Raw genomic sequence first — 27,772 nt, 5'->3', positions numbered from 1 at the left:
CGTCCTTGTCTCTTCTCCCAATCTTCTCCACCTTTGAGTCCTCTGACAACGATGCGATTACCGAGCATCGAAGACACGCTTAGATGGACGACGACCTGGGCCGTCGCTAGTACAGTAGCAACCGAAACACGACAATCAAACCCGACTTCTCTGCTCAGTTCTCCGGCTGCCTCGTTCTTACCTCCAGCGATTCCTCTCGCAGTCAAATCCCCTTGTGTGTATCTCGTACATGCTCGCGTGGCTGAGCTGAACTGACCGTCGTTCGAACTTCGGTAGACTTGAACGCTTGGCTTCCAACGGGAGGAGATTTCGCAAGGACGCTTACAGGCCAATGGGCTCGTCATTGGCCGACGAGATGGGGTCCGTATTCTCGCAAAGAGTATCGTCTACCCTGGTCGGGAATGATTCGGATCGATGGGAAGACGTACGAGTTTCTAGGTGCTCCGATTTCGTCTGGTTCCTTTCACGACGATCACGATTCGACTGGAATCGCCAATCAAACGGCGTTCGAACTCACAGCAACTCGATCAATCTTCTCCTTCAAAGCCGGAAACGTCGAGTTCAACGTAACTTTCCTGTCTCCCGTAACCCCCAACGACGAAATCGCAACTTCCCTGCCGTTTTCCTATCTCGCCGTTGGTGTCGACCCAGCCGCCCTTGAGAAGCATTCTATCTCTCTCTACTCCGACATTGGAGGTGAATGGGCATCTGGAGACGACACGGTCGAAATTGTGAGCTTTCTTTCTGAGCAACAACTTTTCTGCGAAAAGCTCATTCACCGTCGACTTTCGCAGATCTGGGACTTCATCGCTCACAAGGGCGTTGGGTTTCACTCCATCGCTCGAAAAGATCAGCAAGTGTTTGGAGAATACGCAGAACAAGCGGAATGGGGGAACGTAATCTACGCCGCTGATTCTGTTCGTGTTCTCCTTTCTTCAGACTCGCTTTGTATCTCCGGTGACCTCGAAATGGGTACAATAGACTCATGGCATCGCCTCGAGTGGCTCGAGCCGGGAATTGCGTTCTCGCTTCATCCGCAAAGGACATCTCGACGGAACTCACGACTCGAGATATCGCAGAATCGATGCCGATGAACCCGTCTTTGGCTTCTCAGTGCCCCTCTCACCCAAAAATCCTCGGGCAGCCTTCACGATCGGGCATGTTCGCTATCCTTATGTCGTAAGTTCGACCGCTCTAGTCCGACATCGGCTTGGACGCGGTTCTTACTCTCGTCTTCGCAGAACTACGTCACCCCACATGGCCAAGTATCCCTTAATGGTCTCTGGACGACTCGATACGCTCGTCAAAAAGACGCGATCGCGTTCTTCCAGCTCGACTACCCTCGTGCTCTTTCCGCATCGAAACGTTTCGACGCTCAACTTCGTAAAGATGCGCAACGAGTTTCTGGAGACCACTACGCTTCGATTGTCGAGCTATCTACGAGACAAGCGTTCGCATCTTTCGAGCTAACGACTGGAGTGAACGACGAATTCGAAGTTGACGAGTCGAAATCGATGGCGTGGCTGAAGGAAATCTCGAGTAACGGCGACATGTCGGTGAGTCATGACTTTCCCTCATATTCGTTTCGAAGGAACAGCTCAATAACTTGACGAGGACAGACGATCGACGTAATCTTCCCTCTCCATCCGATTCTCCTCTACACGAATCCTACCCTTCTCGCTCTTCTCCTCGAGCCCCTTCTCGTCTACACTCATTCAGGCCTTTACCCGAATCGCTACCCAGTCCACGATCTCGGAACTTATCCGAACGCGACTGGCTACAACGGTGGAAACGATGAACCGATGCCCGTCGAAGGTGAACTTTCTTCCTCGCGAATCCGAACGAGCTTGACTGACAGCTTTCTATTGCTTTTTGTAGAGGCGGGCAATATGTTGTGGATGGCATTGTCGTACTATCAGCTCACTTCCGATTTGCCTTGGGTTGAGAAGCATTACGGCGTCTTCAAGGAATGGACAGCTTTTCTCGTCGACGACGGGCTCTTGCCGGCGAATCAATTGAGCACTGATGATTTCGCCGGTGAGTGTACTTGACTCTTTCTGACTAACGCTTGAAAGGCTGATCTCTCGATTCTCAGGTCAACTCGCGAACCAAACAAACTTGGCTGTGAAAGCAATCGTCGGAATTGGTTTGTCTCCCTTTCGCTAGGGTCTCCCTCTCACATCCAAGCTGAACGATGTCCCAACGCAGGTGCTATGGCTGAGCTCGCCAACCAAACGGGAAGATGGACGGACTGGTTTCACTATCGAACGGTCGCGAAAGTGAGTCAGTAATCCCACTTCTCGAGGAGAGGACAGCTTCTGACCAACGTCCACGTCCATCGTACAGGCTTACGCTGAAGAATGGTGGAAGCTCGCAATGACTGATCTCGACGGTCCGAACCCTCATGCGAAACTTGCGTATCAAGACGAAGATTCTTGGGGTACACTCTGTAGGTTCATCTCCCTCGTCTGCTGCTCCTTCTCGAGACGAGAAGAGACGTGCGTGTGAGATGAGCTAACGGTTCGATCAAACAGATAATCTGTTCGGAGATCGAATCCTTTCCCTAGACCTCTTCCCGAAAGAACTGTACGATCAGCAAGCGAAATGGTACAAGCAGAAACGAGAAAAATACGGAGTACCTCTTGATTCGCGTCACTATTGGGCAAAGGTAAAGTCCCTCCGTCTGTTCGCTGAAACTCGACTCAAAGCTCAATTTTTTTGCCTGCGTATCAGACCGATTGGCAGCTTTTCGCAGCTGCTTCTACCTCGCACAAGCCTACTCAAGACATGTTCATCGACGATATGATTGCCTACCTGAAACAATCCAAAGTCGATGCACCTTTCCCAGAGTGAGTTTCTTTCTATTCGTACCTCATCTTTGTGTCGAGTCGTTCACTGACCCAAGCTATCTTGTGCATTAGTCTCTACGAAACGCCGAATGGAAATTGGCCCGGAGAAGAAGGAATAGACTGGGGAGTCCGGTTCCTCGCACGTCCTGTCGTCGGAGCACATTTCTCTCTGCTCGCTCTCGAAGCTGCAGATGCTGCGAACCGCCAGAGAAGAGGAAAAGAGGAGGATGTCGAAGCGAAGGACGGAGGATTTGTGGTTCAAGCGGGAGGAGATTATCGAGCTGGATTGAAGTGGGAGAAGGAAGCTTGATCGAGACAGAGTCGGCTGGACTTGTCGGATCAGCATCGATTGTTTGATATCTGCATTATGTATCGTCTTGACTGTTGCTCAAAAAATTATCATTTATCGAAGTCGGAATATTCTCGCATTCTAACGTTCTCTTTGCTTGTCTGAGTTTGTACTGACGTTAAGCTTTATTCGCACATTCGTGTTTCATTCGTCCCTGAACTAGAACTTGGCTTTGCCCTCGGCTCTACGGAAGCAAAGACGACGGAAGCGAGCGAACGCAATCAGCTCATTTGTCTCTCGCGGTGTTCTTTTGCTTCGAATCAAGTCATGATCGTTACTGCATTGCTTTGTCATTTGTACTTCCTTCGGAAAACTCAGATTCTTGAAGCTGTTAACCCGCCTACGCTCCTCCCTCGAAACCCGCCTACGCTCCTCCCTCGAAACTCCTTCAATATCAAAGACTTTTCTCTTACTTGAACTCTTGGTAGAACTTGATGTCGATATCGGCAACGAGACCACTCTTGACGAGGTTTTGGAAAGGAGGTTGAGCCTCTGCAAAAACGTCACATCACGAGACTGAAGTCAGCGTTTGCGAACGAGTCAGCTTCGGGAGAATACTCACTGTGAGCTTCAATTCCCTTCAAGCCATCAGCTCCGACATCTTGGTCGTACTCTTCAAAGATGGCAAAGGTGTCTATCAAGCGCAATAGGATCGTGGAGTCAGCACTTCTCGTTCGTAAACGGGAAAGAGTCGAAGAAACGAAAGCACTTACCGCCATGTCTCGAAGTTCGGTAAGTAAGGGTGTAAGGTTCCTTATCAGACTCTGCCGATGCACGAGCTTCGGCGATGAGTTTTCTATAAGCGAGCGAGATGTTGGGTAAGCGACTCGAGGTTCAGTTTCGAGAGAGAGAGAGTGGAGAAGACCCACTGGAGTTCATCGGCCTTGCCTTCCTTGGCGGTAGCGTAGGCGAAGACGATGGTCTTTCCGGAATCGGGGGGAGTCGAGGACATGATCTGTGGAGGGGAGAGAGGAAGAGAGAGATGAGGTGAGATTGTGGGGAAGAAGAGCGGTCAGCGCGAACGCTGTCGACGGCAGTGAGGATGAGATGCACGTACACTTGTGAGAAGTGTGTAATTGGTAAGGAGTGAAAGGGAGAAGGGAGAGAGAGGGGAAGAGCGTCGACGATTTCCAACTCCGAGTTCCAGCTTCGGACATGCGACATTACAATGTATTTCCAGAAACGCAGCGTTGAGATACTAAGAAGACACAGAGTCATTCGATACGGTAGCGCGGTGAAGCGAAAGCTCGTTCCCCCTCAGCGGTGACTTCGTCTATTCCGCAAAATCGACTACCGGTATAGGCGGACACTCCTTGGAGTCATAAGCAAGGCCGTGTACTACTTACTGCGTAGAGTTAGCTTGCTCGTCGGCGAGAAAATTGCGAAAATCAGTTCTGAAAAAAGTTGAGGAAGAAGAAGTCTCTCTCACTCCACTCCCACCTTGTCGAGAGGTGTGGCGATACACGACCGAGAATGCCTGGCAAAACTCGAACATCCTCTGCACACGGTCCAACAACGGCAAAGAAGCCCTTCAAAGCGACTGCATCTAGTTCAACTTCTAAACCTCCTCCCCGCTTCAACAAGTCAAGGGATTCCGCCGCAGCTACCGGAGAGTCTCACGGGGATAGGAAGAGGAAGACACCAGAGGATGAACCGGAAAAGGTAGAGGTCAAGTCGAGTTTGTTGAATGCACCAGAAGAAATCGACTTTCCTCGAGGAGGTGGTTCTGGGTTAACTCAGGTCGAAGTCAGGGAAGCTCAGCTCGAAGGAGAGAATGAAGCTATGGAATTAGGACTCGATGAGGAAGAGGTAAGAACGAATTCATCTCTTTCGTACCAAAACTTCATATGCTGATCAGCGATCGACGCTCGTTCAGGAGAAGAAACGGGATACTGAAGTGATCAAGGACAAGGGAAAGGCGAAGCGACGGAAGCTTGAGCGAGCTTTACAATCTCAAGTGAAAGAAAAGAATATTCTCCCGAAAGACGCTTTCCGAGTCGAGCATCTCAACTACAAAGTGAGCTCCCCCAATACATCGAAGCTCTACCGAGTCGGCTGATTACCCCTCGTCTTTTGCAGCGTCTCGTTCCCGGAACGAAAGTCTTTGCTCAAATCGTTCAAGTCCGACCTCTCGAATTGATCGTTTCCCTTCCCAATCAACTCCTCGCCCACATTCCCATCACGAATCTATCAAACGAGTTCACGAAGCGACTGGAAGCAGCTGGAGAGGATTCGGAATCGGAATCAGAGGAAGAAAGCGACGAGGAAGAATCAGACGAAGACGATGAACCTAGTTCGAAATCGGCTCTCCCTGGTCTCCCTTCTCTCTTCAAGGCGGGACAATGGGTTTCGGCAGTCGTCGTAGCATCGAAGGCGGCAGATTCGAAGCAGAAACTAGGAGGACGTGAGGGAGACGAGAACGTTAGGACCTCGAGAAGGGTAGAATTGAGTATCGAACCGGAAAAGGTCAACGAGGGAGTTGCCAAGGGAGACCTCAAACAACGAGGATTCGTGCGTGCCATTCCCATCCACATCCTTCGGCGAACTCTCTAACTCCTTCCTTCCGGCAGACTCTCTCCTGCGTCGTTCACGATATCGAGCCCGACAGTGGCTACACCCTTTCCTTCGGTCTCCCTTCTCTTCAATCTTTTATCTCTTTCAGCGACGCGAAGAAGCAATCAGGCCTCAAGCGACTCGAAATCGGTCAAGTTTTGCTGTGCCGCATCAAAAAGATGAACGACAACGAGCGAACTTGCACCGTCTCGATCGATCAAACCGAACTCGCTGCTTCTACCGTGAGTTATCTTCCCATTTCATTCACACCGGCTGTAACACAAGCTGAACTCGTTACCTTTCACACAGCTCGAAAACGTTGCTTCCATCACTTCTCTTCTTCCTTCTCACCTCGTTTCCTGCCTCATCACTTCTGTCCTCCCTTCCGGTCTCAACGTCAAATTCTTCGGCTTCTACGACGGCACGATCGATCTTTTCCACCTTCCTCTCGCTCCTTCTGCCTCTGTCGAAGATTCCTACAAAGTCGGACAGAAGATCAAAGCCCGAATCATGTGGGATGCGGTTGGTTCGAGCCCGAAAAAGTTCTCGTTGAGTGCGGCGGAATGGGTCGTCGCGATGGAAGAGAAGAAGATTGATGGAGCCAAGGTCGAGGAAAAGTTCCCGATTGGAACGACTATTGATAAAGTCAAGGTCGTACGCATGGATGACGAATGGGGCTTGACTGTCGAGATTGTTGGAGGAGACGACGAGGAAGACCGCGAAGCTGGTTTCGTTCACGTACGTTCTTTCTCTTTGATTCGCTCGATGACAGATGAAACTTACTCCCGAATGACACTCTCGATAGATTTCTTGCATTACCGACGATCACTTGAACACGATCCCGAAGAACGGACCTTGGAAAGTTGGAACGACCCACCGTGCTCGAGTCATTGGGTATTCTCCTGTCGACGGACTCGTTCAATTCAGTCTTCAACCGAGTGTTCTCGAGAAGAGGTTCCTCCGAGTCGCTGACGCTCAAGTTGGAGAAGTCATCAAGGTGAGTCTCCTCGATCGATCAGAGAATGCCCAGCGTGATTGACCTTTCTCCGTGTTCAGGCTACGGTCAAACGACTTTCCGACTCGGCCATCTTCCTCGACATCGCTGGAAACGTTGATGGTGTCGTCTGGCCGATGCACTACGCCGACATTCGACTCAAGCATCCTGAGAAGAAGTTCAAGCCCGGTCAAGTTGTCAAGGCTCGCGTATGTTGCGCTCTGTACTTCCTTTGCACGGCCTGACCTGACTTCCTCCTTCTGACGCGTCGATATAGATCTTCTCTGCTGATCCCGTCAGGAACCGAGTAGTTCTCACGATGAAGAAACAGCTCATCACTTCCGAACTCCCGATTGTGTCGAGGATCGAGGAAGCTCAAGTCGGTCTCGTTACGCAAGCCACGGTCACCAAGGTCAACGAGAAGAGCGTCTTGGTTGACTTCTTCGGAGGATTGAGAGCTTTGATTCCTGCTGCCGAAGCTGCGTAAGTCCCGTGCCCCAGTCTCTCCCTCATGACTGAATTACCCGCTCATTCACGCTTCTCATGCTCTTCTCACAGCGAAAGCTTCTCGACCGATCTCACGAGATTGTTTACTGTCGGAAAAGTCATCACCGTTCGCCTCATCAACGTCGACCGATCGAAATCTCGAATCGTCGCCTCGGTTCGTCAAGTCGACAACCCTTCTACTGCCAACGCTCGTGTCCAGAACTCTTCCGCCGAGATTGAAAGCATCGATATCGGAACTATCCTCTCCGGTACCATCTCTGCCGTACACGATACCAACATCGTTCTCTCCCTCGTTCCCTCCAACGTCAAAGCCCTTATCTCCTTCCCGACTCTCGCCCGTCATCGCTCCCTTTCTGTCGAAGATCTCCGCCTCACACTTGAGAAAGGTCAAACCATCGAAGACCTCGTTGTCGTTTCGAAGAACGTCGAGAAAGGATTCGTTATCGTCGGTCTCGTTCCTTCGAAAAAGCAACAACCTTCAGCTGCCTCCGCCTCTTCTTCTTCTTCCATCTCTTCGACTGGTATCACGATCTCGAACCTTTCGACTTCGACCGTCTACACCGGAAAGATCCACTCGAAAATCGCTACCGGTCTCCTCGTCCAAATCTCCAAGACCGTTCGAGGACGAGTCGCGCTTACCGAAATGGGAGACGATTACGAGCAAGTCTCGAAGGCTCTCGCGAGCGAGTTCGCACCTGGTCGTCAAGTACGATGTGTTGTCCTTTCGAAAGATGAGGAGAACCGACGGATCGATCTCAGTTTGAGGGCTTCCCGTGCTGCCGCCATCGAAGGTAAACCCGTAGAGGATGTCAAGGATAAATCTATCGAGAAGATCGACGACGTTCCGAAAGTTGGCTCGACCGTTCGAGGATTTGTCAAGAACGTCGCGAATCACGGTCTCTTCGTCACTCTCGGTTCTGAGATTACCGCTCGTGTTCAGATCAAGGTGAGCCGCTCGTTACTGCTGTCTACGTCACATTATGCTCACCTCGGTGGTTAAAACAGGAACTCTTCGACGAATACGTCAAAGATTGGAAACCTCGATTCTCGGTCGGTCAAGTCGTCGAAGGAAAAGTTCTCGCCATCAACAAAGTCACGAGTCAAGTTGAACTCACTCTCCGCAAGAGCGCGAACGTCAAGGAAACGCAATCTTCAATCACTCACGCCGACCTCAAGAAGGGTTCTGTCGTTTCGGGAGTTGTTCGCAAAATTGAACGGTATGGAGTCTTCGTCAAGCTCGACGGAACCAACATTCAAGGTCTTTGTCACAAATCAAAGGTAAGCAGGCTCTGTGATTCGAACGATCTGCCGAATCGCTCACTAATTCCCCCTCTTTCTGAACAGGTCACCGACAAAGAAGGAGCCGATTGGAAGGAGTCTGTCAAGGAGGGCCAAGCTGTCAAGGTTCTTATCATGGACGTCAACGTCGAAACGAAGAAGGTTTCGCTCGGATTGAAGCGCTCTCTCTTCCCCGAAGACTACGAAGGATCTTCCGACGGAGAAGACGATTCCGATGACGAAGATGAGGACCAGGAAGAAGAGAACGAGGACGACGATGAGGAAGATGACGAGATGGAGGGCGAGGGAGAGTTTGACAGTGATGAGGGAGACGAGATCGATCTCGCTGCTATTCTGAAAGCTCAAGGTGGAGACGAGGACGATTCGGATGCAGAGATGGAAGATGACGATGACGCACCCTCCGTATGTCCAGACCCTCTCTCGAACACACCTTCATGTTCACAAGCTGACTCGACTCTCGAAACAGGTTCCCGTTGCTTCGACCAGCAAACTTCCCGCTACGAAAGCTGCTCCACTCCCTGTTTCGACTGGCTTCAACTGGAACGGTGACGAAGAGGAGAACGCAGAGTCGCAGGAGGATGACGCTTCCGATTCGGAGGACGAGGAAACCGTTCCTTCCGCTTCTGCCTCAACCTCCGTCGCAGCCGGCAAGAAGTCGGCTTCCGGCCTCTCGGCTCTCAACGACCGAACAGGCGACCTCGATACTCAAGCCCCTACCTCAATCGCCGACTTTGAACGACTTCTCCTCGGTTCGCCAAACTCTTCTTACCTCTGGATTCAATACATTGCTTTCTTCGTCGGCCTCTCGCAACTCGACAAAGCTCGCGAAATCGCAAAGAGGGCGCTCACGACGATCAACTTCCGGGAAGAGGGAGAGAAGCTCAACGTTTGGGTCGCGTTGCTCAACTTGGAAAATACGTACGGGGATGAATCGACGCTCGAGGATACTTTCAAGGATGCCGCTCAAGCGAACGACGCCAAGACTGTTCACCTCAAGCTAATCGATATCTACGAGCGAAGTGGGAAATTCGATGTCGGTCTGCCTCATTCAATCGAGATGCGAGAGAGTTTGCTGACGTTTTTCGTTTCTCGAAACAGGCAGAGGAAGAGGTCTTCAAAAAGACGGTCAAGAAGTTCTCGCAAAGTTCGAAGGTCTGGACGTTATTCGGACAATACTACTTGACACACGGACGACCGAACGAAGCTCGTGAGCTTCTACCGAGAAGCTTGAAGAGTCTTGAAAAGCGAAAGCGTAAGTCCCTCCAAGCCTGTATTCCTCCTTCGTTCTTTCATGACTGACTCTTTCCGTCGACACTGTCATCAGACGTCAAGACTATTTCTAAATTCGCTCAACTCGAGTTCAAGCTCGGTGACGCTGAACGAGGACGAACAATCTTCGAAGGAATCATGGACTCTTACCCGAAACGACTCGACCTCTGGTTCATCTACATCGACATGGAAATCAAGCAACGCAACGTCGAGGGAGTGAGAGCACTTTTCGAGCGAGTATTGGCGAATCGGTTATCGAGCAGTGAGTTCTTCTCTCTCGCACTATTCACTTCCGTTCATGGCGACTGACTATCGACTTCGGACAGAGAAAGGAAAGTCTGTATTCAAGAAGTGGTTGACTTTCGAGAAAGAGTTCGGAGATGAGGATGGTGTCGAGACGGTTAAGGAGCGAGCTGTCGAGTTTGTGCAAAGTCGAGCAGTTGGAGGAGAAGACGACGAGTAGAGAGACATTCGGTGCTTCATACCATTGTTCAGCTGCAATTCTTGTGATAACATCGCATTTCATTCCTCACAATCCGAGCTCCGAGAATGATCGGGAAAAGAGTTGGGTATTTCGTTTCAGTGAATCGAGTAGCAGCAGGAACAATAATAGGCTAGGGTCAGAGAGAGAAGAAGAGAGGTATAAAACTAGCTAGCGAACGAGAGCGAAAGTATTCCGATTTTTAAGATCGAGGGCGCGAAGAAGATGAGTCGATGTTCGTTAACAGAGAGTTCGTGAATGTGAGGGTGAGGCGAAAAGCAAGACATGATAGAAAGAGGATCCGGAAGAGAAAGGAACGATGTATTGTAACAGAATGAGGAGCGATGAGGAGGAGGGGTATAAGGATTTTAGCGTTGTCGAGCGGAATATTCCGATTCTCCATCCGAGATGCTACCAGCTCGACCGTGAGGGGTAGTCGCCCAATCGTGTTCTTGATGAGAACCGAATTGGTGATCACCCGAGTCGTGTCCGTTCATTTCGTAAGGTTCACTAACTCCTTCCATGTGATCGAGGAGGATAGCGATTTTCGATTCGCTGTGGGTAAGCCAAGCTCAAGGTCAGTCAGAGCATCGGACAAACAGAGAGAAAGGGAGTGCGCTTACGCAGTTCGACAACGTTCTTCGAGCGACGCGTTTTCACGCTTGAGCCATTCAGACTTGTTTTGAGCTCTGCGAGAATGAAGACGAGTCAGTATCAATCGTATCTCGTCAACGCGGGACCTTTGTACGTACTGCTCGAGGTCAGCTTGCAGACGAGTAACGTCTTCGGAAGCGGCATGAGAGCCTAGTCGAGGGGATGCGGGATTCTTTAGCGCAGTTTGTAACTCCCTAGAAACGAATTGGCATGAGTGACAATTAGAGACATGGAAGAGAAGTGACAAGCTTACTTGTTTAGGGAGGCGTTAACGGCGTGAGTCTCTTCGAGGTCAGCTTGAGCTTTCTCGAGTTCCTCATCGAGTTTCGACAATTCGTCGTTGAGCTCCTTGATCTTGGCGGCAGACTCCGCTTGTTGATCTCGAAGGTTGCGTTGGAACTCGGCTTGAAGAGAAGCAGCGCTGCGTTGATGTTCTTCGAGCTGACGAGACGTCGATTCGTGGTTCGAACGATGTTGGTCGGCCTCTCTTCGCAAGTTGTCGAGTTCAGCCTGTCGTTCGGGTGACTCGAGCTCTTCACAACGTTCCTTGTAGCGAGTGAGTTCCTAAAAGACAGAGAGACTGTGAGCGAAGCACCAGACACAGACAGAATCGTTCAGACTTACCTCCTTCATCCTCCGTAGCATTTTCTCAGTTCCTTTGACGTATTGAACCGCTTTCAAGTGAGTTGCCTCAAGTTGCGAGTGACGTTGTTGAAGAGAATCGAGTTCGCCTTGCACTTGCACGAGTCGATCTTTGTCTTCGGGATCTGCGACGGGGTTCTCTCGCAGTCTCTGCAGTTCCTCCATGTGTTGATCTCGTTGTCTCGTCAAGTCTTCGAGCTCACGTCGAGCATCTTGGTGAGTCGAGTCGAGATCCGAATGAGCCTTCGTCTTTTGATCGAGTCGAGATTCGAGTTCCTGAACGCGCTGGTAAAGTTGTTCGGGGGATTCGTTGCCGTTCATCGGAGGGTATCGAGTCGCGAGATCTTCATCGTTGACGGCGAGACCGTGATCGGCCATCAGGTTCCTCAAGATTCCAACCTTGACTTCCGTAGCTTGTCTCGTTCTCGTCGCCTCCTTCGCCTCGGCTTCTCGTTCGCTGACGAGCGATTTATGTCTGCCGAGTTCCTCGAGAGCAGTCGAATGTTGAGATTGAAGAGTCGAGATCTCTTGCCGGAGGGAAGCGACTTGAGCGTGGAGTTGACTTTCGCGAGAACGAGCTTCGGCGAGTTCGGCGGCGAGAGAATCGTGTTTCGAACGAGTATCGGCGTGAAGTTGTCGAACCGATCCCATCTCTTCTTCGAGAGCACGTAATCGGTGAACGTGTATCGAAGGCTCATCGTCGTCGTCATCGTTGTCGAGAGCGTTGCCGTCTTCGTCGACACCCCTCGAAGTGTTCTTGAGTGATCGTTCCTTGTGAGCGATGAGGATTTCGGCGAGTCCTCCAGAGGCAAAGACTTGAGTCGCGTTGTGAGCGTCCTTGGTCGATTTGAGGATTCGTTCGAGTTCTTGGGCTTTCGAAACGGTAGCGACGTTTTCAATCTTAAGGGTTTCGAGATCTTGCGACAATTGAGCGACTTTGGTTCGTTCTTGCGTCAACTCTGAGGTTGCCTTCTCCCAACTCGACATCAACTCTTCGTTTCGGACGTTCGCGGCGGAAAGGGCGACTTGAACCTCCTCGAGAGTGCGAACGTGTTGAGCGACAGCGTTTTCGTGTTCGATCGATCTCGACTTGTATTGATCTCGTTCGGATGATAGGACCTTCGACGAATTGGTGAGTGCGGCGAGTTGAGCGAGATGGTCGGCGATCGTCGATTCGTGAGTTTGAGAACGAGTTTGAAGGTCGGCGAGATCGCTGAGCGCTTTCGAGTGAGAAGATTCGGCCGCTTCTGCTCGCAAGATCGCTGCCGAGTGTCGTTCGTCTACGGAAGATTTCATCGTCGAATGATGGTCGACCTCTTGTTCGAGTTTCGAGATTTTCGATTCGAGAGAATGTCGGTCCGCGAGAGCTTCAGAAAGTTTCTTCTCGAGTTCGGCGGCGCGTTCCCGTTCGAGTTTCGAGACCTCAGAGGCAGAACCAGACTCGAAGGCGGCGAGCTTCGCTCGATAATAAGCTGCTTCTTGAAGGGCGGCGGTTCGAGAACGAGTCAAAGCTTGAAGATGTTCGTCCGATCCGGCAACTTGACTAGCGACTTGAGACTGTACAATACGATTGATTGAGTTAGAACTAGATCAACGGAATCTGATTGAGAGGGTCAGGAGACTTACTTTAGTTTTCGCGAGTTCGCTCTTGAGCGCCAGCAGCATCTCGACAAGTTCCCGCTTTTCGTCATCGACTCCACCTCCTAGCGCCCTCAACTTGTCATCTCCTCCTTCTGTGCCATTTCCGTCCACTTCGAATCCCCTCTTCTTCGCATTCTGCAGCGCGAGAACCATCCACCCTTGTTCCGATTTCAGTCTCTCAATCTCCTGATCCTTCTTTCGCAAAACCGCCGAATCGACGGGTGTCGGTGCTGAAGAATGTAGATCTCCGACGGTGTGAGTGGTCGACGAAGGAGAATATCTCGTTTGCGAAGAAGAAGGTTGTTGAGGAGAAGCGGGATGTTGAGGTTGAGAGGGGGAACTCTGCGATCGTGAACCGTAGTAGAAGGCGTCGGCGGGAGCTTGTACTGGAGGGGAAGAAGTCGAAGGGAGAGAACCGACTGCCGGAGCGAGACCCGACAAAGGAGGTTCTTCCGAGAACAAATGAGGTTGTTGCTGTTGTTGAGGAGCGGAGGAAGAAGAAGCGAAAGCGTTCAAGTTTGTCATCGGAGGTGTTTGTTGAACGATAGGAGGCTGCGAGGAGGAAGATTGATAGTTCGTTGTCGGACTCGCTGCTCGATCTCTCACTCCGTTTCCTCCACTGATCTTTCTCGCCGTTCCACCGATTCCACCGATCCTCGAACCACCTGCCGTTGGAGACATCGCTCGTTCTGAGGGTGAACCCAATCCGAGTCCCGGTACCGATTGAGGATCCATTGTTTTCCTCTGTTCTCGTTCTCGTTCCCGATCCGTCGCGGCGAATGGTGCCGAAGAGCTTCCGAAATCTTCATCTCCAGGTCTCGCCGGTCGAACTGGAGGAGCAACTCCCGAAGTCGTGGTCCGTTTCGCGATTTTACTTCCTCCTCCTGACGAGGGTGAATAACCGAAAGAAGAACCGAGACCGTTCTGTGTCGGAGACTGTTGAGCTGTAGGTAGAGTCGATGATCCATTCGTCATGAGTTGACCGATCGAATTCGCCGCGGCCGCAACTTGAGGTCCAGGGTTTCCTCCTCCGTTCAGAGAACTGACACTATTCTTGAGTCCCCCTCCTCCTCCGGCGCGACTGAGAGATCCTGTCGGACTAGCAGCTCGTTGTCGAAGTAGTTCGTCGGGAGTAGGAGCGGAACCTCCTTGAGGAACCGGAATTGATGATTTACGAGAAACGGGAAGACCGGAAGAACCGTTCGGAGACGAAGGATTCGGAGGGAGGTTGTTAAGAGGGTTGGGAGGGGCAGGGGCAGGAGAGGTAGGTTGATTCGCTGAGACACTTTGAGGAGGTCGAGCGGCATCGGGAGGGTATTTAATTTTCGCTGTGAACGAGATCGATCGTCAGTGCGAAAGCAGAGACAAAGACGAGACAGTGAGTAACTCACTCGTATCGAGGGTGTGTACCGATGCGGGATCGTCACTCCTCATACTCGTATAACTCTCGCCTCCGAGAACGAGGACTTTATTCTGCCAAGTCGCCATCGCATGACCCGATCTACCACTCGGGGCAGGTCCCATATTCTGGAACATGAACCATCTTTGAGCTGTGCCAGAGACGCGAGAATCTATTGTCAGCGAGTGAATACCGGACGATAGAATCGAGACTTGTTACTGACTGCCAATTTTGAAAGCAGCTAAATCTTCCAAATCTTTCCCATCGACTCCACGACCTCCAAAGACGTACATGACATCGTCAACGAGGGTAGCGGCGTGACCCTCCCGAGGTACCGGAATGTAACCGATACATGATAATTCGGTCCAGATCTGAGTATTGAGATCGTAAGACCAAGTATCGTTGTAATGGTATTGACCGTCCGTTCCTCCGAAGCTATCGAACGGATAGAGTGTCAGAGAATGAGTATAATGAGGTAAGAGAGGAAGAAACGAACATGTAGAGACAATCTCCGAAAGTGACGCAAGTGTGACCAGTTCGAGGAGGAGGAACGACTGCTCCGGGAGCGTATTCGACGAAAGACCATCGAGGTTGACCCAATTTCACTACAAGACAAGGTACCGCTGTCAGTGGCCAGAGAGATCGCGAGAAGGAGGAGGACAAGCTCACATTTCTGCAAATCGAACCAACACAAATCGTTCTTGAATCCGCCTACGACTGGATTTGTCGGATTGATCGGTTCGTCCGTTTGACCTCCGAATACGAAGAACTTTGATCCGACCATTGCAGCGGCATGACCGTATCGACCTTCGGGGGCGGGTCCTAGAGTTTTCACTCGAGTCCATTCTCGAGTACCTACGACGAGAGAATCATCCGTGAGCTTCCGGTCGTTCGAAAATATGAAAGAATGATCTTACTGAGATTAAGTAGATACAATCCATCATCCTGTCTCTCTTCCGGTCTACTCTTCGTGTCTCCTCCCCAAACGATCAAAACATTCCCGACTCCAACACTCGCATGACCCACTCTAGGTCCCGGTACTTCACCTCTCGTTTCGACCAAGCTCACTCCTAGGTTCGAAGAAGGTCCACTACCGAATTGAGGACTCGAACAACTGAGGAGGTATAAATCGTTCTTTACTGAATTCGCGACGAGTCCTCCGAAAATGTATAGATCGCCGTTTGGGGATGCGATTGGGTTGACGGAGTGTCCGTAACGGGGAAAGGGAGCGGGGGATAGAGGGCCAAGGATTGGTTGAGAGGGAGAGGAAGGGTGATTCGGGTTCACCGCGGCGGAAGGAGGGGGAAGGAGTTGAGACGGTAAGAGGGAGATCCTTCGTTGTGACCAAGGGTATAGGACGGTATGGGAAGGAGGAGGGTTCGAGGAAGGAGCGGAGGAAGAAGAAGGGACTGGAATTCCTGAAGAAGAAGTCGATTGTTGTGGTGGTTGTTGAGAGTACCCTTGTTGAGACGACGAGAGTACCGGAATCCCAGAACCACCTCCAACTACACCTCCTGGTGCACCGTTCATCAACATTTGGTTCCCACTCGAAGATCCGACGCTTCCACCTAAACCGTTACTCCCGCTCCTCGAGAACGAACCATGTTGATTCGCTCCGATCGGTGGAGATTGTCCCGAGTTGCTACCACTTCCTTCCCCCTTCTTGTGCTTGTTCTTCGAAGAGAAGATTGCCATCGAACGACGCGTGTGAACTCTGTCAACAAACTAAATTCCGATTCGATAGGTGACTGAAGCGGGTCTTGACAGTAGAATCGAGTCGAGAGTCAATTAGATCTTGCAAGAGGGTCGCAGTGATCGAGGGATGGGAGGAGAGGAGGGAGAGTTGATGAGGTCGGAAAGGGAGGAGAGACGAGAGGTCTGGGAAGCTGCTACTCCGTCCAGCGGTAGTGCGAGAGCGCTGCTGTGTGTTGAGTAGGACTATGCAAGAAGGAGCGGCTGTGTGATGTGCCGGTTCGAGATCGGTTCGAGTTGGCGGACGTGATGGATTCAATTTCGTAAATAGTTCGATGGAGTCGGCCAGATAAAATACGCTCTCCTCTAGTCGTAGGCCCCTGTTGAATGTGAGCCCGCGATGGGGATGCGGGAGGTGAAGGTCTGAATGGGACTGTTTCTCGTCGCGAGTTTCCGAAACGTTTTCGAAGGGTTTCTCTCTCTTTCTTCCCTGCCTCTGACTTTACGACAACATGGCCGACGCCAGTGTCTTGCAAGTTAATCTGCTTCACCGACCCGCATCAACAGACAACTTTCGCTCTGGATCCGCCTCGCCTCGATTCGAACCGTAAAAAAAACACGCTCCCCTCTGTCACCACTCGCTCTGCTACAACTGGCATTCGCTCAGAGACCGACACCCTCGTCCCCTCAACACAGCAGTTTTTCTTTCCGACTCCTCGCGCAAACCTTCTCCCCTTTCGACTCACCTCAATCGACTCTCTTCGATCTGGACTCTTCCTCTCTTCTGGATCTTCATTCGAAAGCTTTCTCTTTCAAGGGAGGGTCGATTAGAATGTAGGATTTGAGGAATGGGAAGAGACTTGGTCGAGGTAGAGTCGCGAGTCGGGAGGCAGAGGTTTTTGCAACTTTCATACGAGGAGAAGGTCATTCAGGACTGCGAGATCTCCCTTCTATACACCCTCAATATTGCTTGTGTAGTCTCCGGGCGTCGTGTGGTGGTGTTGAAAAGCAAGGCAAGTTCAGATCTCCTCTGCGGTCTTTTTCGCGTTTTCTCTCGTCTCTCCGTTTCCGTACCATTCGTCTCCTGTCGTACATCCGCATTTACTTCGCCTGGACTCTTCTGAATATTCCCACGAGTCTCAGAGCTTATTCCAATGCGGACAGTAAACTTTTCTTTCATCCTCTCTTTCGATCTTGAGACTTCAAGATCTCTAGGCACTTCTATCGATTCGTGTAGATTCTCTTGTAGCGCTGTCGTCAGGAGTACTTGAGGAAACATATTCTCTTTTGCAACCGACGAATTGAGTCTTGTAAACCGCGGATCCCGAGCGGAGGTCGAAGAGAACCGAGCGGATGAGATCTTTGCTCTTATCATTTATGCTCTTCGCTCTCTACCTCTCACTTCCGCTTTCGAGGTAACGATTCAGCCTGGCTCAAAGGTTTCGATCGGTGCTCTCAGTCAGTTGGTCTCAGGTGCGTTCGTGTCTCCTTCCCTCCCTCCTTCCTCCTTCCCTCGTGGCTTTCAGTAGGGATCGCCTCCTTGGTCGGCCACCTCGGTAGCTCTGAGGTCTGAAAGAAGACCTAACGAACGTCTCGTAAGGCTTACAGTTTCTCCACGGGCGACGAAAACGACTCGAACGTTCGGAGGTAGCGAATTCATCCTCGCTTCTTCTTTCATCGCGTACGTCCAACATCTTCCATCTGCGCCGCGCGTCCCAGACTGAAACGATTCACATGTTGCCGTAGATCTCCACACTTCCGAGACTCGACGATGCCCGCCCCGTTCATTCCTCCTGAACTTATTGCCGACATCCTCTCCCATTTCCACTTCGTGGACGACAGCGATACCGAGAACGACGCAAGAACTATCGAAGCTGTCGGAAAATCGGCCTCGCTCGTCTGTCGTAGTTGGCGCCCTCTCGGACAAGCTCTTCCTTGGCGAACGATCTCACTCAACATTTTCGCCGCTTCTTCTCTCCTTGATCACCTCGTTTCCTACCCACACATCACCAGCTTCGTACTCGAGGCAAAAATCAGTAGCCCTTTCCCGCTGTCGAGGGAGGAGGCGGACGAACAAAGAAAGCATTACGCTCCGACGACCGAAATCCTCTCGAAGTTTTCAGTCCTCAGGCTCGTCGACCTCAATCTCCCCGTGTGTCCCGACCTCGCAGGTTTTCTTCTTCCATGCTCCAAACTTCCGAATCTCCGACGACTCTCCGTTTGTGGAGGAGAACTCTGCATCACTCCTGCATTGAAAACCGCTTTCTTCGAAGGGTTTCCAGTACTGGAGTCACTAACCTTGGCTCCGACACAATTGACACAACCCCTCGACTCTTTCCCGACGGAGACGCAGGCGGAGGAGGAGGACGGTGTCGTCGGTGCGTCCTCGCGGAAAAGCCAACTTCGCAAAGTCGGACTCGTAACGCAGTTCATAGCGACTGAAGAGGTGGCGCTCTCCACGTACGAGATCGTTAGATCCGCCTTTGACTGGTCACGAGTCGACACATGCGCAATCGGAGGATGTTTCCTGGAGACTAGAATACTTTTCCATTTGGCTTGTCAATCCCACCTCGCTCGCCTCCGACTCTTCCCTCTCAATCAGGACCTCGCATCCCTCTATATGACCATCTACGCCCTCCTCCCTGATATGACAAACCTCAGATCTTGCGAAGTCGAGTCGAACAAGGAGGAAGACGACATTCTCGAAACTCCAATCGAAATCAGCAAATTTCTGAGACGCATTCCAATAAACCTCGGATTCCTGAAATTACCTCAAATCGCGTTCGATCCGATGGACCGCTACGGATTTCCGAGCGTGTGGACCTGGAAGAGGCGCGGGAAGAAAGCGCATCGAGTTTTTATGACTCTCGCTTCTGCAGGTCGTCCCCTCATCCTTTACGAGTATGATTTCGATGGCGAAAGACACTGGTGTCTATGAAGAACGCCAAAGGTGAGTCAATTCGTTTTTTTGTTTCAGCGACGAGCTCAAGCGAACTTTTTGGTTTAATCGTGCATTTGGACCAGATTCTGCCACAAACGTCGAATACGAGAGGACGAGAAGATTAGAGGTGAACGGAAGCGCAGAGGGGATGAGGGAACGGAAAAGAGGTGTTCTCGGTGTTGATTTTGTTTGTTTGTTTCCGGATCCCTAATGTGCCCTAATGTGCTTTGTAAGGTTTTCGTTGTCTGGTGGGACTCAGGTCTCGACATACGACGGGACGCTGTGACTAGGTGATTCGGCGAAGTTTCGCATTTAAGCGTTCTCTGAGGTGGTCGCTTTAGAAAATGAATCGAGGACCGCGGGAAGGCAATTTAGCTCCTCTTCGTCACTGCGACAGGCTTGTTCTCTCGTTCGGAGCAACCAGCCACGAACGAGAAAGATACTCTCACGAATTGATTGATTCAAGAGTCACTCAAACACGATTAGATACAACTTTTGCGACAGATCGCTTCCTTGGGCTATTCTCATCTCTTGATTCTCCTCCTCACTTCTGGCCTCTGTTTCAAGGAAGAGCTTCAACTCGACGAATGAAACTCGCTGGAACGAGATCGTAGAACGTGGCTTGATCTCCTCTCTCATCCCAAATCACCTCGATTCCGTTTTCTTCACAGACTTTGATGAGCGTAGCGACTCGAGCAAGAGCCTCGTTTGATGGACTCGATTCACGTAACGACGCGAGGGTAAGCGTCTCGAGTTGATGGCCGGGAGTTCCGATCAATCCAATCCATTTATCCAATCCGCTCAGTTCCTTTTCGAAATTTTCACGTATTCCTCGGTTTGTATTCTGGAACTCGCCATTCAAGGGAATGTAGAGGTTTCGTACTCCGGCGAGGGTAGGTTCGGTTCCCTGAAGTGGAAAGAATTCGAAGAGAACGGAGGAAGAAGGCAGCGAGTAGATAGAAGGAGGAAGACCAGGCTTGGTGATCAAGAGAGCCATGAACGAGTCGAGTTGAGGGGCGAGACGATTTATGAAGTCGAACTCTTGAGGGTAGAGGGACGAGCTGTAATTGAACCAAGCGAGATGTTTCAATTTCGGAAGTTCGAATCGGATTCCTCCTTCGTTGTGAATCGGACAAATGATCATGCTGAGACGGACAAGCTCAGGGAGCGAGAAATACAGCTCCTTTCAATGTCATCGTGATGTCTTTCAGCGAGAGGGTCGTGATGTCTAATAAGGACGAGGAAGAAAGTGAGTTCGCGAGCGGAAAACGCGAAGAAGTGGAAAGTATACGTACTCGAGCCGAAAAACGCCTTGAGCGGAGGAGCTTGAGAAAGACCGACGAAAGCGTGTTCCAGGTTCGAAGCCGATTTGATAAACCTCTTGAGTAGTGGAAGGAGCTTTGTCAATTTCTCGTCATAATAGAAGTTCTCGACGGTTTCGAGCGCCTGCTTCGAGTTGTTCGAGAGTAGACGTTCAAGTAACTTTGGTCCAGATCCCATCGCGAGAGAGACGTGCTTGAGGAGGAGAGGTTGAGCGAAAGAACGGAAAAGTTTCGAGACGAGGCAGAGAGAGCGGAGGGTAGCGTAGTGCGTCTTGCGCGCTTTTTCGGTGCTCAAGGTGTTCTGGACGACGTGGCCGAATATCTGAGAGATGGTCTCGGTTGGGAGACGGCCGAAGAGACGACTCGGAGGGAGAGAGGAGCTCGATGTCGATTCGTTCATCTCGTCGAGTCCTGTGATGCAGCAGAGACCTGATTAGCTGTGCTCTCTAGACTCTGGGACCTTTCACGGGTGTTCACGGTTGGAGGTACCGACTCAATCGAAGATTGTAGATGAAAGGAGGGGGTGAAGCGAAACAGGAGTCAGACTTACTCAGGCGTGTCTGGGAAGTACGAGAGTCTCCTCTGAGAGCTCCTTGGGTTCTCTGATGGGTTCTCTGCAGTTTCGAAGGTAGAGTCGGGAGAGAAAGAGGCGAAGACTTTCTTTCCCTTCTACTCTTCACTTCTGTCTCTTTCACCACCTTCAAAAACGTTCTAGGATTATCATCGAGTCAACGAACGGTCACGCGACAAAGTCTGTCTGAGCCGACAAGAGTCGAGATCCCGAAACACGAATTGACACGTCTCCGCTCAGCGTCTCCTTGCGTACGTGCAGCCCTTGTAGACGACGGAATGAGTCCTGACTGACACGAGCGATTAGGGCCACAGATCACCCTCCTTCAAAGATGCCGATCCCGTTCATCCCTCCCGAAGTCATCGCCGAAGTCCTCTCCAAGTTCCACGTTGGACACGAAGCAGAAATCGTTGAAACTGCCGGAAAATCCATCTCGCTCGTTTGTCGTAGCTGGCGCCCTCTGGGCCGAGCCCTCCGTTGGCGAGACGTTTCGATCAAACCTTCTTCCGCTTCTTCCCTCCACGACCACCTCATCTCTTACCCCGACGTTGCCAACCTTGTGCAAAAATTGAGGATTCAAGACCCCAATGCGGCAAAGAAGCAGGACGACGAGGCGAAGAAACTACAGCACCACGCTCCGTCTCTCAAACTTCTTCCGCGACTTCTGGGAATCAACGAGCTCGAGCTCGAATTCTGGAATTGCGAACAGCTCGAAGAGTTCTTCATCGTCTGCTCTCGACTCCCAAAACTCGTCTCAATCTCCCTCGTCGGTCTAGCCCTCTACATCAGACCTCGAATGAAAACTGCTCTTCTCGAAGGTTTCCCAATGTTGCAGTTCCTCGACTTGAGGCTACTCGGTCTCTTCCAGACAGCCAACTCGTTGCCGGACAGGGAGGAGGAGGAGGAGGAGGCTCAAGGCTCTTCCATCGCATCACCTCCTTCGAAAAGTCTACTTCGCTCACTTGAGCTCCGAGTTCAGTGGCTATTTGGCCCAGACCTCTTTGCACCGGCTGGATCAGCACCAGCTTGGATGATGTACGAAATACTCAAAGGTGCCTTTGATTGGTCGCAGCTCAAATCGTGCCTCCTCGCCGGGTCGTTCGTAACTCCCTCACTCCTGCTCGACTTGGCTCGGCTTCCCAATCTCGACACCCTCGTACTCTTACCCGTCGATCTAGGTCTTGAAGAGCTTTTCGCGATTATCGTAGACAATCTCCCACAAATGGTCAACATCAAGAATTTCATTGTCAAGGAGAGTTCGAAGAAAGAAGACGTTTTCGTGTCGCCGGTGGTTCTGTGGAAGTTCTTCGATCTCATTCCTTCAAGCCTCGAGCTCCTCGCGCTACCCCAATTCGCCTTCGATCCAGACGGGGTCTGCGAATTCCCGGACGCCTCCGAATTCTGGGCCCAGGGAAAAGAAGCTCGTCGAACGCTGTCTACGCTCGCATACAAAGATTGTCGCCTCGTTCTCCGAGAGTTCGACACCGAATCGGGAAGAGAGTGGTGTGAATGAAAAGCCGGAAAGGTGAGTTTGTTATCCTTCGCTTCCCGTTGAACACCAAAGAATCGTCTCATCTCTCTCTCTTATCTATCTCTGCAGTGAAGAGTAGCGTGGATGTCTCTAGTCGTCAAGGCAATTCGGGAGTTCGATGGGATTAGAAGTGAAGAAGGAGCCGTTCTCGAAAGTTTGGACTCGTCCGTTTGTTTCTGCTTTTGTTTCAATCTCCTTTGTGCTGGAAGAATTCGTGTGCTTTGTCGTTGCTCTAATGATGAGTGTGAACTACCTCCGAGCGAGACACGAGCTGAGCGACTTCGCAGCCGCATCCGTTCGCTCGAGCTTTCGCAGACCGCTCTTCTCCGCAGCTTCCTTCGTTCTCAAAGTGTTGCTTCGTTTCCGGAGACCTCACTGGTCCGCTCAAGCCTTGTCAGCACCTGCGAGGGGATTGGTGTCGTTCGCGCGGATGTCAACTTTCCCATTTCTCGAAAGTGGGATATTGGGACCCCTCTCGCCCCAGTCTCTGGAGTCTTGCGAGAGCGTTGAGTAGCTGTCGGCTCGTGTAAGGGTTCTGCTTCGTCGTCGGCGGCTCGATGTCTCAGAGATCATGGATCTAATCGTCAGAAAAGATCTCGAAAGTTCGACGGTCCACGACTTCTCCCTTCATCTTCCCACCTTTTGTTTTTGTCGACCTACACCCTTCTACGACATCTACGCACCGCCTTTGATCCAGCAAAGTCGACTCGAACTCCCTCAAGAATGCCTGAACCGATCGAACTGTATCAATATGATCTATCGAACGGGATGGCGCAGTCACTAGGACCGATGTTGATCGGTAGACCTATCGAGGGTATCTGGGTAAGCCTTTTCGCTCATGGCTAGCTCAAAGAGGCACACTAGCGAAGAGGAGGGCAGAGGGGTGTCGTAATCCTGTCCAGGCGGCCTCGATGGGACAGCTTAACCGACCGGAAGTACTCGCACGGCGCCAGAGTACCAAGGGGAGGAGCTCGGCAAGCAATACGGGGAAATTACCCAATGCAAAAACCTGGTAATTCGTGTCGTTCGTTCTGAGCTGACTTTCCCGCTCTTATTCGACTTCTAGCATACGTCAATAGTCTTATTCGGAGTAGAGATCTGGTTCGGACAAGGCATCCATTCGAAATCGCCTCCCGGGACCACTCACGTAAGTTTTCGATTTCTCCGTTCTTTCGATTTTTCGCAACGAGCTCACGCCATTCCAATCACAGCACGGTGCGCCGAGAAAGCGTATACCAATGGGAGAGACCCACCTGGATCGGGATACGTTCTTCGAATACATCGAAGGAATGAGGGAAACTTACAAAGCTGAACGATACCATTTGCTCGAGTTCAATTGTAAGTCCTTCCCTTCCTATTCGAAATGCATGACAGACTGACACGAACTTTACGAACGCAATAGGTAATCACTTCACGAACGATGTGGTTGGATTCCTAAACGGCAGGACGATTCCGTTCGAGATCTTGAATCAACCGAAAGAACTGATGGCAACTCCGTTTGGTCAACAAGTGAGCGTTCTAAATGCTCTGCATGCGTGTTCTCATCTAACTCAATATCTCGTGCTCTTCAGATGCGGCCGATGATCGAGCAAATGTTTGTTGGCGCGAATAATCGATCAGCGGGAGACGCTGTCAACAACATTCTACCTTCCCTCGCTTCAGGTTCAGCACCCTCGAACGCCTCTCAGTCTCGGGACGACGTTCCTTCCGGCCAATCCCTCGCTTCGAACCTTCAGATCGTCACTTCGATCTCTTCCCTCCGTTCAACGCTCTCTCGTTCCCCTGCGACTTCCATCATGTTTACTTCAGCAAGCTGTCCTCCTTGTAACGCTATCAAGCCATACTTCGAGGATCTCGCCAGAACTCATCGAAAGACGACGTTGTGTCTTGTTGAAACGGGGATTGGAGAAGGAGCTGAGATTGCGAGGACGAAAGAATTCGGAGGACCCGTCATGGCTACTCCGACTTTCGTCTTCTTCAAGGGCGGAGAAGTAGTCGGAGAATGTAAAGGTGCGGATAGGAAGGAATTAGAGACGAGAATAGGAATGTTGGAACTGGAGGTCTTTCCTCGTGAGTTGTTCTCGCTCTACTTTCTTCTCGAAGCAAGGGCTTACTCGAGACGTCTACTCATAGCTCATCCGCACGAGAAGCTCACACTGCTGCACCTGTCAAAGCTCACGAAAACCCTCTCTCCGATCACCTTCACTTCTTTCCCCCCTCTCCCGGCGCTATCCTCGAAACTCGTCTCTTCGACTTCTACTCTCTCACCGAAAGATTCTTCAGTCTTGACTAAAGACGTCATCTCATATCTCTCTTCCCTCCCTGTTCCTCCTTCCCCCGCTCCGACTACTCCCTTTCCTTCAACCCTTCTCGAACCCTGGCTTTCGTCAACTCTCGTCGCTCTCGAATCCCTCTCGAATCCAAGCGACAAATTCCCGATTCTCGACTTACTTCGTCTCGCCCTCGCTCGAGATGCCACAAGACTCACCTCCCAACCTAAATTCATCGAGTTCTTACCGAAACTGCTGCGAATCCTCGCCAAGGATCTCGATCAGACATGCCCTTCTCACCCATACCTCCTCACCACGAGCAAATTCCTCTCAAACCTCCTCATCTCCCCAATCTCGACGGGTGAAATCCTTTCGAATCGAGAATGTCTCGAGAACGTTACGAAACTATCGATTCGAGCCTTACTGGATGAAGAGGACGAGAAGATGAGGAGCTTTGGAGCTGGATTCGGATGGAGTCTCGTGGCGAAGGTTTATCAGCAGAGAATTGGGGAGGAAGGAGCGGAAGCAGTTGGGGAGGAATGGGAATCAGAGTTTGGTGGTGCGTTGTTGGAGGCTTTGACGAGAGAGGAGAAGAGTCTAGAAGTTGGTGAGTGTGCAGTCTCATGCTATATGCTTTCCTGAGGCGGTGGCTGACTTCATCGTTGTCGATTCAGTTCATCGATTGACGGCGACTCTCGGCCTTTTGATCTTCAAATCCGCATACCACGAAGAGCTCAAGTCACTCTTACAGGTTCTCGAAGCCAAGGATACTCTCTCGAAGAAGCGCTCTCTGGTGGAACAGCTTGGTGAAGCCGGAAAGGATACGAAGGAAATCATCGGAGTGATTGGAGATGTCGAGAAGTTATTGGATTAGGTGTAGTGCTCCTTGTCCCACCAGTATTCGCAGTTGATTGTTTGACTACTCGTCGTCGTTCAGAGAGCACGTGAGAACGCAGGGATCTCGTCGACGGATTTGCCGGGAAAAGCTCGTTCCCCTTTTCTTTGAAATCTTGGGCCTCCTCGCGCACTGATCTTGGTCACCGGCTCTTCACTACTCACAACATCGATTGAGGACTGGTGACGAACGCATGAGATGACGATTCGCTCACAGCGGCCCCTTGTGCAGTCTCCGACCAACCCAGACTCAACGTCAACCTTATCGCCTTCGCTCCGGAAGCATCACCACGAGGACTACTCCGATGACGACTCGGATACCGAAGATTGTTCATCCTCAGACAGTGAAAGCGAAGCTGAGGACGAGAAAGGGAGTTCGACTTCGTCACGAGTGAGTCCAATTTGCCTTGTCTCGAGATCTACTTGAGCTAACTGTGAAAATCTCTTCAGTCGAGGATGATAATCTTCGTCTTGATCATACTGTTATGTGTCGCTGCAGTCGCAGCTGTATACTTCTGGAACGAGAATCGGAAAGGAGCAGGCGATTCAGGTCCGAATGTCGTGAGTCGTCGTCATTGTTCTGCATGTTGAAGTGTCTCTGATGTGCATCCGGACGGTTCCTCACAGTCTACGAAGAGTCCTTCGCCAACAATAAAGCCTACTGGTGAGTTTTGCCGTTTCGCTCATCCTCTGTCGAAGAATCTCGCATGTCGACGATTTTCATTTTGTTACTAAATACTCACAAAGCTTCAATCTCGTCTGGTACTCCCTCTTCCTCGTCCTCTGCCTCGTCATCAACAGCTAAACCGAAACCGTTTCTCACAGGCGGAGCGACCAATGAATCTCCTCCCTTTTCACCAACTGATTCCTCCTCAAATCCCGCTCCATCTGCTTCCTCAACCAACGACCTCTCTCCCTCTCCTACCTCCTCACCTAGCGACTCCACCTCGTCGATCGTCTCGAAAGAGCTACTCAACGTTCTACTGAAAGCTCATAACGATTTTCGAGCGATTCATCAAGTTGATCCTCTCGAATGGAACGATACTTTAGCGGAGAGTAGTAATAGATGGGTCGATAATTGTGTGTATGAACATTCGGGAGGGAAATTGCTTGAGGGGGGATATGGGGAGAATCTACTGGGTAAGTCTTTTGTCTATCGCCGGTTTCACTGGTCTTGACTGGATTGGACTGACTACATACCTCGACGCGGCAGCGGTCTGGTCTGACGCGCTGAAGGAGGACAGTCCGGTAGATGGGAAATCTGGAGTAGATGCTTGGTGAGTTCACAGCTCAATTCTCTTTTACTTTTTCCTGTGCGAACTGACTCGAACATCTCCTCGTAAACAGGAACAGCGAGATCTCTATGTATACATACGATCCTCCAACTGGATTTACTCACGAGACAGGTAACAAACCACTGCTCACCTCGCTGAGGCTCGAGTTTTGAAAAGCGAATGACTGAGCTTGTTTTACGATGAAAACGCAGGACATGTCACTCAAACGATTTGGAAAGGTACCAAGACTGTAGGATGTCAATACAAGAACTGTTTGGGGTTGATGAAAGGCGGTCAATGGGGCGTAAGCGCGCAATTTTTCATTCTGAGCTCGCGTTGAGGAGTTTGACTGATTGTTTCGAGTTTGGACAGAGTTATTTGGTTTGTCAGTATTATCCACCAGGTACGCCGATGTCTTCGTACGACGCATACGATGCTCGAAGACCTTAAAGCTGATCATTCGGTTCGCGTAGGGAATTGGGAGGGTCAATACAAGGAGAACGTGTTGCCTCCGAAGGAAGATTGAAGTGCTTGGTTGTAATTCTTTGTCTGCATTGTCTCCTCTTTTCCACGCTCCGACCGCTGGGGAGAGGAAGATAAACTGTGTGCCCAACCATTTCTCGATAATTTCATCTAAGCT

General features: G+C 51.0%; 9 protein-coding genes across 9 annotated transcripts; 6 read left to right on the top strand and 3 right to left on the bottom strand.

Moving 5' to 3' along the window:
• Positions 1 to 51: 51 nt before the first annotated feature.
• JCM6883_003893 (uncharacterized protein) lies at positions 52 to 3,159 on the top strand (the record flags this gene model as incomplete). Its single annotated transcript, XM_076631974.1, has 13 exons — positions 52 to 214; positions 277 to 731; positions 795 to 917; positions 982 to 1,179; positions 1,242 to 1,556; positions 1,620 to 1,815; positions 1,879 to 2,037; positions 2,096 to 2,146; positions 2,209 to 2,279; positions 2,347 to 2,449; positions 2,535 to 2,668; positions 2,734 to 2,849; positions 2,922 to 3,159. 13 exons carry the CDS (start codon positions 52 to 54, stop codon positions 3,157 to 3,159), a joined length of 2,322 nt encoding a protein of 773 aa, XP_076488097.1.
• Positions 3,160 to 3,607: 448 nt separating this feature from the next.
• On the bottom strand, positions 3,608 to 4,150 carry JCM6883_003892 (putative quinol monooxygenase; the record flags this gene model as incomplete). Its single annotated transcript, XM_076631973.1, has 4 exons — positions 3,608 to 3,690; positions 3,761 to 3,832; positions 3,912 to 3,994; positions 4,068 to 4,150. The coding sequence occupies 4 exons, from the start codon at positions 4,148 to 4,150 to the stop codon at positions 3,608 to 3,610; spliced, it is 321 nt and encodes a 106-aa protein (XP_076488096.1).
• A 521-nt stretch (positions 4,151 to 4,671) lies between these two features.
• RRP5 (Rrp5p) lies at positions 4,672 to 10,283 on the top strand (the record flags this gene model as incomplete). The annotated part of the gene is made up of 15 exons (XM_076631972.1): positions 4,672 to 5,007; positions 5,075 to 5,215; positions 5,278 to 5,709; positions 5,769 to 5,993; positions 6,061 to 6,489; positions 6,557 to 6,748; positions 6,808 to 6,954; positions 7,023 to 7,228; positions 7,304 to 8,198; positions 8,258 to 8,530; positions 8,597 to 8,953; positions 9,018 to 9,584; positions 9,650 to 9,803; positions 9,876 to 10,082; positions 10,147 to 10,283. The coding sequence occupies 15 exons, from the start codon at positions 4,672 to 4,674 to the stop codon at positions 10,281 to 10,283; spliced, it is 4,698 nt and encodes a 1,565-aa protein (XP_076488095.1).
• Positions 10,284 to 10,669: 386 nt separating this feature from the next.
• Positions 10,670 to 16,332, bottom strand: JCM6883_003890 (uncharacterized protein; the record flags this gene model as incomplete). Its single annotated transcript, XM_076631971.1, has 11 exons — positions 10,670 to 10,856; positions 10,925 to 10,990; positions 11,054 to 11,149; positions 11,209 to 11,519; positions 11,580 to 13,154; positions 13,224 to 14,566; positions 14,630 to 14,788; positions 14,861 to 15,072; positions 15,134 to 15,242; positions 15,307 to 15,492; positions 15,555 to 16,332. 11 exons carry the CDS (start codon positions 16,330 to 16,332, stop codon positions 10,670 to 10,672), a joined length of 5,022 nt encoding a protein of 1,673 aa, XP_076488094.1.
• A 1,768-nt stretch (positions 16,333 to 18,100) lies between these two features.
• Positions 18,101 to 19,267, top strand: JCM6883_003889 (uncharacterized protein; the record flags this gene model as incomplete). Its single annotated transcript, XM_076631970.1, has 1 exon — positions 18,101 to 19,267. The coding sequence occupies one exon, from the start codon at positions 18,101 to 18,103 to the stop codon at positions 19,265 to 19,267; it is 1,167 nt and encodes a 388-aa protein (XP_076488093.1).
• A 565-nt stretch (positions 19,268 to 19,832) lies between these two features.
• On the bottom strand, positions 19,833 to 20,770 carry JCM6883_003888 (uncharacterized protein; the record flags this gene model as incomplete). Its single annotated transcript, XM_076631969.1, has 2 exons — positions 19,833 to 20,415; positions 20,562 to 20,770. The coding sequence occupies 2 exons, from the start codon at positions 20,768 to 20,770 to the stop codon at positions 19,833 to 19,835; spliced, it is 792 nt and encodes a 263-aa protein (XP_076488092.1).
• Positions 20,771 to 21,494: 724 nt separating this feature from the next.
• Positions 21,495 to 22,676, top strand: JCM6883_003887 (uncharacterized protein; the record flags this gene model as incomplete). The annotated part of the gene is made up of 1 exon (XM_076631968.1): positions 21,495 to 22,676. One exon carries the CDS (start codon positions 21,495 to 21,497, stop codon positions 22,674 to 22,676), a length of 1,182 nt encoding a protein of 393 aa, XP_076488091.1.
• Positions 22,677 to 23,417: 741 nt separating this feature from the next.
• Positions 23,418 to 25,838, top strand: JCM6883_003886 (uncharacterized protein; the record flags this gene model as incomplete). Its single annotated transcript, XM_076631967.1, has 7 exons — positions 23,418 to 23,516; positions 23,761 to 23,841; positions 23,906 to 24,032; positions 24,097 to 24,203; positions 24,266 to 24,764; positions 24,828 to 25,571; positions 25,639 to 25,838. The coding sequence occupies 7 exons, from the start codon at positions 23,418 to 23,420 to the stop codon at positions 25,836 to 25,838; spliced, it is 1,857 nt and encodes a 618-aa protein (XP_076488090.1).
• A 727-nt stretch (positions 25,839 to 26,565) lies between these two features.
• JCM6883_003885 (uncharacterized protein) lies at positions 26,566 to 27,658 on the top strand (the record flags this gene model as incomplete). The annotated part of the gene is made up of 6 exons (XM_076631966.1): positions 26,566 to 26,998; positions 27,072 to 27,135; positions 27,206 to 27,264; positions 27,345 to 27,436; positions 27,505 to 27,535; positions 27,606 to 27,658. The coding sequence occupies 6 exons, from the start codon at positions 26,566 to 26,568 to the stop codon at positions 27,656 to 27,658; spliced, it is 732 nt and encodes a 243-aa protein (XP_076488089.1).
• Positions 27,659 to 27,772: the final 114 nt, after the last annotated feature.

The sequence above is a fragment of the Sporobolomyces salmoneus genome (genome assembly GCF_050403485.1).
Source record: "Sporobolomyces salmoneus JCM6883 DNA, S_salmoneus_JCM6883_v1_ctg21, whole genome shotgun sequence".
Classification (NCBI taxonomy): Eukaryota; Fungi; Basidiomycota; class Microbotryomycetes; order Sporidiobolales; family Sporidiobolaceae; genus Sporobolomyces; species Sporobolomyces salmoneus.
This window is presented reverse-complemented; position numbering and strand designations above follow the sequence as displayed.